Raw genomic sequence first — 10635 nt, 5'->3', positions numbered from 1 at the left:
ATGCGTCTTTGTGGTTTGGTAGATCATTTTTGGGTATATGTCTAGGAGCAGTATAGTTTCAAGTAGAACCATTTCCAATTTTCTGAGGCAACGTTAGATTGACTTCCAGAGTGATTGTACCCATTTGTAATCTTACCAGCAATGGATGAATGTTCCTCTTTCTCCACATCCTTACCGACATGTGCTGTCACCTGAGTTTTTGATCTTAGCCATTCTGAGTGGTGTAAGGTGGAATCTCAGGGTTGTTTTGATTTGCATTTCACTGATGACTAAAGCTGTCAAACATTTCTTTAGAGGAGTCTCGGCCATTTGAAATTCCCCTGTTGAAAATTCTCTATTTAGATCTGTACCCCATTTTAAAATTTGGTTATTTGGTATTTTGGAGTCTTCCTTCTTGAATTCTTTATATATCTTGGATATTAGCCCTCTATCTGATGAAGATTAGGGAAGACATCTTTTTCAAATCTGTAGGTTGCTGTTTGGTCCTACTGACAATGCTCTTTGTTTTAAAGAGACTTTTAAGCTTCATAAGGCTCCATTTTTCAATTCATTACTGCAATCTGTTACATTTGATGTGACCAAAGGCTTGGTACTGGTGATCTCTGGCCAGAGTATACTTAAACCAGTGGGATGCATCTTTTGGTAAGAGAAGTGAAGAGAAAATTATGATAAAAAGCTGTAACATAAATAGGATAAACGATATTTCTACAAATGCAAACATTCAGAGGATCTTAGAAGGAAAATTCCAAATCAAAGAAGGCAACTACACCCAAGAAAACACAAGAAATTAATCATCTTAAAACAAACTCAAAGGAAGAAAATCACCCAAACATAATACAACCTCTAACAGCAAAAATAACAGAAAACAACAATCTGGCCTTTAATATCTCAACATCAATGCACTAAATTCCCCAATAAAAAGACACTGCATACAAGAAACATACCTCAGCAACAAAGACAGAATACCCCAGAGTAAAGCACGCACACACACACACACACACACACACACACACACACACACACACACACACACACAAAAGAAAAACCAAGAATAACTACAACAAAAAAACTTTCCAAGCAAAAAAGTCCAAAGAAACAAGATGAAGTTGACATTCTAATGTCCAATATATTAGACTTTCAACCAAAATTAATCAAAAGAGATGGGAAAAGACATTTTATACTCATCAATGGAAAATCTACCAGGATGAAGTTCCAGTTCTGAATATCTTTGCCACAAATAAAAGTGACCCCAAATTTATAAATGAAACTCTCCTAAAGCTCAATAAACACACTAAACTTTTCACACAATAACAGTGGGAGACTTAAATACTACACTCTCCCCTTATGGATATGTCATTGAAACAGAAACTAAACAGAGATAGGGATAGAGCATTAATTAGTAGGATCCCGCCACATAAGGAATTTTCACCAGCATTTTGGCAATAATGACTCTGACAAAAGGAAAAATTTGAAAAACAGTAAAGTTATCTCTTTATGCTTATTTTGCAGATAAGTTGTCAATATACATACAAACATTATATATACACACACACACACGTATCGACATATATATGTATATATAATCTGTGTGTATGCATATATACTGTTGAAAATAGTTAAACTATAAAATGTGCACAGGATTCTTATTTGGAGACAATATTAAAAGTCAAAAATAGAACTCCTGTGGTACGATAAACCAGAGTGGCTATGCCTCACCTACACTTCCCAGGGTGGCCCTCATGTTGCTACTCTGATGCTCAAAGGTATCCAGTGATTTGAAGAATATTGATGCAACAGTTAATCTAAAGCTGAGCCATGTGACTAAACAGTAGGAAATTTTAGAAGAAACTAGAAAAAAAGCTGGTCCAAGTCCATTCCAAGTTTAGGCTTTTATAGGAAACTACATATATGTGCATTGCCATCATGGACCAGTTCCAACAGGTTAAGCTGGTCTGCAGCAAGAAGCTGTAGCTGGCTGGGATCACAGCTCTGCTTCTGGTTTCCAAATGTAATGTTTTCTCTGAGTATTGAAGACTTTGTTTATATCACAGACGGAGAAACAGAGACTCTGATTTTGAAAAAGTTGAATTTGGAGATGGGCTGGCCTTTGCCCACCTACTTAAGATGAGCTGCAAATGCCGGGGAGGTCGATGTTGAACAACACACTTTAGCCAAGTATCTGATGGAGCTGATACTCATCAACTATGACATCACTTTTCTCAGGCTGCAGCTGCTGCTTCTTGCCTGTCTCGGAGAGTGTTGAGCCAAGGAAAGTCGAATTTAAAGCAGCAGTATTACACAGGATACATGGAGAATGAAACACTGGAAGTCATGCAGCACATGGCCAAGAACATTGTGAAAGTCAATGAAAACCTCACCAAGTTCATCACTGTCAAGTATGCCAGCAGCAGACTCCTGAAGATCAGGATCCCTCACTTGAACTCCAAAACCATCAAAGATCTGGCTTCCCCTTGAATTGGCAGGCTCTAGGTAGCAGGGCTTCTATTCTGCACTTCTTAGATTTTGTACATACTTTATCTAGTTTACATCACAAAACCTCTTCTCAGACCAATTTTCTAACTCTGTATTTGAGACAAAATAGTTATTGACTTTTTAAGGTAAAAAAAGTGAAAAAATAATTAAATCTACTTTAAAAGTCATTTGTTCTGAATTTACATACAATCCATGACAAGAGCCTAGTAGGAAAATCCAGACTGTTAATTGCCTTTTGTGTGAGTACCTAGCTTGCGTGAGTGGAAGTCAGAGGACAACATCAGGCATCCTCTTCTACTGCCTCTGCATCTTTGCTTGTGACATGGTCTTGAACTAATCTTGGAGCTTGTTTTTCACTTAGACTGACTGGCCAGCAAGTCCCAGCAAGTACTAGTAATCTTCCAGCACTGTCCCCACTTTCGGTAATGATGTTACAGGTATGTTTTGGCTACATGTAGCTTTACATATGGGTACTGGGGATATGGCCTCATTTCTGATGCTTTTCCATTGAGCCACTTTCCCATTTTTATAGGTACATTAGACACAATTATTTTAAAAATACATAAAAATGAAGACTGTTCACATATTAGAAAGACATTTCAATTCACTGTTTAAATTAAAAGCAGGAAAAGTTATTAACTGACTTTACTAATAGTGAAACTACAGATTAAGCACATGCAAGGTTAAGTAAACCTTATTAAATAATTTCACTAAAACATTTATTTTCAAGAATAAAGTGAGGAACACATTGTATTATTCAGATGCACCTATGAATGTGCCACTGACAAACCCTCCTCTGGACTGTGCAGTTTCTAAAGCATTCTACACAGATTATTTTATACCAGGCTCTTCATGTCAGTTGTGTTAACAGTATCCTGCTGTATCAGACTTTGATATTGTATGCTACAAAGGACAATTCTATCTACATTTATAAGGTTTTGACTGTGTGTTTTGATATATTGGCCAATGTAGACTACAGGTTTCTTCCAATCAAGGTTCTTGATGTGGTGTGTTCTTTTATGTGTGTGATGTGCTTGACTGTGTGAATGAGTGTTCATGTGTGGGTACATATTGTACTTGCACATAGAGGTTGATAACAAGAGCCTAGTAGGAAAATCCAGAATGTTGGGTGTCTTCCTTAACATTCTCCACTTTATTTTTTGAGAACTCTCTTATTGAGCCTGAACTGACTCAAGTAGCCTAGCTAACCAGCAACCCTCAGGAATTCTTTTGTCTTTAACTGCCTAGCACTGAGATTACAAGCATGTGCCATCATGTTTGGCTTTTACATGTGTGCTGAGGATTTATTTATTTATTTATTTTCTTTTTTTCAGAGCTGGGGACCGAACCCAGGGCCTTGTGCTTGCTAGGCAAACGCTCTACCACTGAGCCAAATCCCCAACCCCTGTGCTGAGGATTTAAACCCAGGATCTCATGCATCTGTGGCAGGGACTATACAAACTGAGACATCTTTTCATTCCCATAGTGGTTTCTCAGAACTGAACTGAGAAAAATAGAGATAATTCCATATGCTTTACATTGATACAAGTTAAATTCATTATGCCCTCATGTTTGCTAAAAAGATCTAAAGCTTTCCTTTAGTCTATATTTAGAGATAAGTTTCTACTGTGTCTCTATTTCTTTACGAGAACCAGAACATGGTAAAGCTTACTTACAACCATATTTTTTGAGTTAATGAAATTAAAACTTATTCAAAAAGGAGAAGGTCTTCCAACGTAGTTTACACACAGTGCACCCTTTCATGGTATCTAAGAGAACCCTGAGTACTGTAGGATTTTCCACATTGTTTACATACATATGGTTTCTCTCCAGTGTGAATTCTTTCATGGCATCGTAGGGAACTATGATCAGTGAAGGCTTTAGCACAGAATTTACATACATATGGTTTCTCTCCCCTGTGGATTCTTTCATGGCGTTGAAGAGAACTGTGATAAGTGAAGGCTGTCCCACACAGCTTACACACATAGGGTTTCTCTGCAGTGTGAATATTTTCATGGCAACGAAGAGAACTGTGATACATAAAAGCTTTCCCACACTGTTTACATACATAGGGTTTCTCCCCAGTGTGAGTCCTTTCATGGCAATGGAGGGAACTATGAAATGTGAAGGCTTTCCCACACACTTTGCATAGACAAGGTTTTAATCCACTATGGATTCGCTCATGTTTTTTCAGTGCGCTGCTCAACACAAAGGCTTTCCCACATTGCTTACAGCCATAGGCCTTCTCTCCCCTGTGAATCTGTTCATGGTATCGAAGAGCATTGTGATGCATGAAGGCTTTCCCACACTGCTTACATGCATAGGGCTTTTCTCCACTATGGATTCTTTCATGACATTTCAAAGAGCCTTGACGACTGAATGCTTTCCCGCACAGCTTACATACATAAGGTTTCTCTCCACTATGAATCCTTTCATGGCACTGAAGAGAACTGCAATCAATGAAGGCTTTCTTGCATACCTTGCATTCATAGGGTTTCACTCCAGTATGAATTCGTTCATGTCTTCGCAAGGCACTAGAACAAGTGAATGTCTTCCCACATTGCTTGTATACATAGGGTTTCCCTAAACTATGAATTGTCTCATGGCACTGAAGGGAACTGTGCTCACTGAGGGCTATCCCACATTGATTACATATGTATTTTATTCCATTGTGAGTTTGTTCATGACTTTCAACCTTCCTCAAAGAAGGAAAGACTTTCAGAAATTGCTTGCATTCATAGGGTTTCTCTCCACTATGGGTCCTTTCATGGCGGCGAAGGCCACTAGAATAAGTGAAGGTTTTGCCACATTGCTTACATATATAAAGCTGTTCTCCAGTGTGAGCTCTTTTATGTGTCAAGAAAGAACTGGAAGAGTGAAAGACTTTACCACATACTTTACATATATATGGCCCATCTCCATTATGTGTTATTATGTGCTGTTGAATACCAGCAAGAGTCAAAGAGTCTTTCCCACTCTGCTTTAACACATAGGGCTTTTCTGTAGCATGCATTCTTTCATGCCCTTGAACAAAATTGTGTCTGCTAAAACCGTCTTCAGTTTGTTTATATTTATAAGTTTTCTCTTCAGTGTGAGTCTTCATATGTTTCAGAAAACTTTGGGGAGAACTAAAGAATTTCCCACACTCCTTACATGTGCCTGGTTTCTCTGAATATTCTTGACTCTCACATAGTTTGTATTCAGTCTGAATTGAAATGGGAAGAATTTTCCATAAATTTTCAGAGTCATCTTCAAGGATACAGTCTTCTTGCTTTTTTGCTAGAATGTAGATCAGAAAAATCACTTTGAGTTATTACAATAGAAAAATATTAGATGCTAAGGTTTCTGGTATAACATGATCATGGCTGGTTTATTCATAAAAATTTCTGTTATTATATAAATCAAGGAGCTTCATTCATCAGCAAAAATACTGTTTTCTCATGGACTACCCTTACCTATGGCAGCCAGGTTCCTGCAGGTTTCCTGCATCACATCTCTGTACAGTCTTTTTTGGGTAGAATTTAGCAAAGCCCACTCCTCTGCGGTGAAGTTCACAGCTACATCCTTAAAGGATATAGAGTCCTAAAAAATAACACAGTATTTTCATGAGGAAGAGTGAGACTCACCATTGGAAAGCTAGACTCAATGCATATGATGTTTATAGAATGCTGCACTGTTTAAAAGTTCAATCCAGTTAATGTTCATCAGAGTTCTGGTTAATACTCTTTAACAATGTAATTCTAATGCTAGGCTTCAACTTCATTATAAAGCAAAAGCAGATGCCTGTTATACTGTGGGACAATCCCAGTAAAGTTTGTACTGGTTTTGTTGCACCTGTCAAAAAAAATCCTACTAGGCTAGGCATAGCAGCCTGTGCCTTTTCCTGTTCCTTTAATCCCAGCATTAGGGAGGCAGAAGCAGGCAAATTTGCTTGAGTTTAAGGCCAGTCTTACATAGTAAGTTCCTGGCCAAATAAGAATGCATAGTGAGGCTCCGTCTTTAAAAACAAAACAAAGCAAAACAAAATAAAACAAAACAAAACAGCCCTTACTAGTCAGTATCCATAATAGAGTTAGCACCAGCTATCTGGAGATTAATCTTAAAAATGCTTGGGAAAGTGCTTGACTATTAATCAAGAGATCCTGAGTTATACATCCCCCCCCCATATAAAATTGCTGGGCATGGTGGCACACACTTATAATCCCAGTACTGGGGAGGTGGAGACAGGTGGATTCTTGGTGCATAGTTGTTAGCCAGTCTAGGACAATTAGTAAGCCTCAGGCAAAAAGCCTGATGGACAAGATTCCCAAGGGAAGGCACTCAAGGTATCATTCTGATTTTCACATGTATGAATGCATATGTACAAATGTGTAGTTATATTTGTTCAAACATATGCAAGCATGTTCATGCATAAAACAAACAAACAAACAAACAAACAAACACCCTTCCCCTGGGGTCTGGAATCTGGAAATTAGATGGATTTCACCAGCATGCTTGTGGAGAGTTGCTTTAGTTTATAATAGCAATACAGTACTTGTTTAACTCACATTGTCTCTCTAAATGTCTGCAAGCTTCTGACATGCTTATCAGAAGGATTCTACTTGGTCAGAATGAAAATACGATCTAGAAGATTAGTCTCCAATAACCTGGTCTGATAGATAGTATAGAATAAAGACTTCATCTTCCAACTTCTTAGAAAACAGTGCACATCATTCATAGAAAACTTTAGAAAGCTTGTACTTGGTATCTTACAGGCAATCTTAAATATTTTCAAAGACCTATGAAGGATAGTCTACTATGATAATGCAAAACGATTTTACTTTTCCCTCAAAAATGCTAATGGAAATATAAGGGGAATGACATTGTTAAAAGGGGATTGGATATATTGAGGTAATATAATTATTTCTTAATATATCTTTATCCAGTTGACTTCTAACCCAAAAGATCTCTACATATAAATAAAGAGGCTACCCCATAAAGAATGTCTCACATAAATATAAATGAGCTGAACATTTTTCAAACAAAGAGTACTAGGTAAAAATGTTTAAACAAAATAGCAGTATGTGGCTTCATTACCCCACTATCACAAATACCCAGAAAAAGACAGACAGGCAGACAGACAGACAGATCAACAGAGATCTTCAGAGTTAAACTGCACCATAGATCAAATGCACCTAACAGACATTTACAGGAACTCTATCAAACAAGTGTAGAACACACACTCTTCTCAGCATCAGATGAAAGTTTCTTCAAAATACATCACCTATTAGGCATTAGCAAATCAAAAAACACACAAAAAAGCCAACTAACAAACCAATCGAACAACCTTTCCAAAAAAAACAAACAAACAAAAGACTCTGAAATGCTTTCTGGCATTATACAAGAGCAAAAATAGTCAACTTGAAAAATAATTAATTTGGAAAAATTATTAAGAAATCCAAGTCCAGGTAGACAGCTTAGTTGGTAACCTGCTTGTCACCTAAACATAAAGAACTAATTTCTGATCCCTAGTACTCACATAAAAAGTTGGCCATTGTGGCACACACCAGTGCTGGGTACTTACAAGACCGGTATTGTGAAATCATTAGAGGAAAGCAAAAATGAAGCCAAACTACTTTGTAGAATGAACATACAATAGTAAAAATAAATGAAAGGAAATCTTTACTTGGAAACATGCTCACATTTTTCCCTTCCCATGAATAGAAATCAAATTATATATTGAAATGGAAAAGATAAAATTCAAGCACTTTTACAAGTCATAGTCAAGTATGTGTAAGGTTTCCTTAAAATGCAGATTCATAAGTACAATGCCACACAGACAAAATCAAGAATTAAAAATCCCACAACTTGCCTTAGATACAAGACAGTTTTTGATAATATTAAACACCATGTCATCATAAAAGCTCAGAGTTTAGTAGGCACACGAGAATCATACATTAACATAGTAAAGGCTTGTTTGACAGACACATACTAGTAATAACATTCTAAGTGTGGGGGGAAACTGAATACATTTTTGGGGGAGAGGAAAAGTGTAATCAGAATATATTGTGTGAAAAAATTTTTTCAATAAAAAAGGAAAAATAAGAAAGACATTAAACAAGACACTAGAAGAGGAAAGAAAAGACTACCATGATTATGGATTAGGAGAATCAATATCGCTAAAACAATTCAGTCATAATTCAGATTCAATGAAATTTCCATTAAATCATCACATTTTACACACAACTAGAAACAATTCTTAAAATTGCCATGAAAGCTCAAGTGACCCAGGGGAATCCAAGATATCCTCAGAGCACTGCATGTTTCATTTTACCTGATTTCAAAACACACTGCAGGTCTATAATGAAAATAAACAAAACAGAACAGAATGAAGCAAAACCTGACAGAGTAGAATCATAAATACAGATGTATAGTCCAATGAAAAAGAGAAAATAAAAGTAAACTGACAGGTTTGGCCAACTGATTCTTAGCAAAGGTGCCAAAAATACACACCAGAGAAAAAACAGAGTAACCAATAAATTATAGTGTTAATCCTGGATTTCTACATGGAGATGTCTGAAACTAGACTCTGACCCTAGAGAAAAATCAACTCACAAATTGTTCACTGTTGCCTGAAAATGATTGGCTGAACAGAAGACAAATCACTCTTAAGCACTATTAAGCTTGTACCTTAATACTGTTGACTTACCATTCCAAGAAAAGCCCTTCTCTTCTAGCTACCGCTTGACATGTTTCACACTTTTCATCCTGGGCCTTCTCCCTATTTGTAATAATCTTTTCATATAAAGTCATACCTCAGCATTAAAAAAGTTGAATCCTTACAAACAGTCCAACTACATCACAGGTCATACTCCTTGCACTCCGAAGTTTCTCACAGGGACTGGTGGATCACCTAGTTCAGTGAATTTGGCTAAGTGGTGGAGGACCTGGGAACCAAGGGATTTCAAGTGACAATCAACTGCAGCAACAACAAAGGCATTTGGATGGAGAACAAATTCCTGGATTTCAGAAGCTGTTTCTAATGGACCAGAGACAGGAAAATCAGGTTCTACTAGGCAAAACAAAAACAAAAAACAAAACCAAAACAAAAAAACAAAGCTACCAAGTACCGCCCCCGCGCTGCCCTCTGCCGCTATCTAGGAGTCCTCCGCGCAGCTGCAGTCTTCGCTGCGGTTCCCAGGACTGAGGGACCCGCCTGCGTACCCCGCGTCCCCGATGCTCACCATGGCTGAGCTCCGGACTTCAAGCAGCCTTACGCGCGGCTCCAGGGTGGAGCAGTTCTACAGCCTCTTATAGTCCAGCGACTCCAAGCTCCCTCAGCAGAGAGAGCAGTGACAAGAGCGTTGCCCAAAAGAAAGATGGCGAGTGAGGAACTTCCGCTCCGTTTCTCTGGCCTCCGGAGACCTGAATTCTGCTACTGGGTTTGTCGGTCATGAGAAAACTGAAGCTGAAGTTAGGGACTCCATTACCTGACAGAACAGAGTCGCAACTGTGGCGGCACCAGAAAGAAAGATGGTGGTGACGCTCTTCCGCATTGCCTGACCCAGGTCTTGATTTGACCATTCATCTCATGACTATTGGGGGTCGCGCCGGGGGTGGGGTGGGGGTATCAGTTTCACACTGCAGGGTAGAATAATCCTGCACTCCCTGAGCTGACCATACAGTTTAGGACTATGGCACCAGAAAGAAAAATGGTGAGGAACATCCTACTGGTGCTCTTGACCCATACACAGAGCCCTTTGTGACATGATAAAGAATCCCTACCTAACTAGTTGGAACCAAACAAGCACTCCAGACTTAGGCATTCCCAGTACTGTCTAGTTTAAAACAAACAGACAAACAAATAAATTACAAGCCTAGCCCTAGCTCCTAAAAATGACTGAGACCATTTTTATTATTTTTTATTATCTTATTTATTTGCATTTCAAATGTCCCACTTCTCAGTCCCCCTCCACGAACCCCGTCCCCCACATCATCCCCTCTCCCCTTCACCTCTAAGAGTGTGATTCCCCACCTACCCATCTCTGTCTCAGCCCCCTAGCATTCCTCTTCTCTGGGTCATCAAGCCACCACAGGACCAAGCCCATCTCTTCCCAGACAAGGCAGTCTTCTGTTACTTTTTTTGGGGGGGTGGGGTGGGGT

At 38.5% G+C, this 10635-nt stretch overlaps 1 protein-coding gene and 1 pseudogene across 3 annotated transcripts; one reads left to right on the top strand and one right to left on the bottom strand.

Moving 5' to 3' along the window:
* The first annotated feature begins 630 nt into the window (after positions 1–630).
* LOC116884348 lies at positions 631–2490 on the top strand (annotated as a pseudogene).
* Positions 2491–3911: 1421 nt separating this feature from the next.
* On the bottom strand, positions 3912–9998 carry LOC116884699 (zinc finger protein 709-like). Of its 3 annotated transcripts, none has more exons than XM_032885885.1 (3): positions 9717–9998; positions 5949–6075; positions 3912–5772 (listed from the first exon to the last, which is right to left on the bottom strand). In XM_032885885.1, exons 1-3 carry the CDS (start codon positions 9717–9719, stop codon positions 4235–4237), a joined length of 1668 nt encoding a protein of 555 aa, XP_032741776.1. In that variant the 5' UTR covers positions 9720–9998; the 3' UTR covers positions 3912–4234. The 3 variants fall into 3 exon arrangements, with proteins under 3 accessions (XP_032741776.1, XP_032741777.1, XP_032741778.1); XM_032885886.1 differs by lacking the exon at positions 9717–9998 and adding an exon at positions 9288–9550; XM_032885887.1 differs by lacking the exon at positions 5949–6075.
* Positions 9999–10635: the final 637 nt, after the last annotated feature.

This window comes from Rattus rattus, chromosome 15 (assembly GCF_011064425.1).
Source record: "Rattus rattus isolate New Zealand chromosome 15, Rrattus_CSIRO_v1, whole genome shotgun sequence".
In the NCBI taxonomy this organism is placed as follows: Eukaryota; Metazoa; Chordata; class Mammalia; order Rodentia; family Muridae; genus Rattus; species Rattus rattus.
This window is presented reverse-complemented; position numbering and strand designations above follow the sequence as displayed.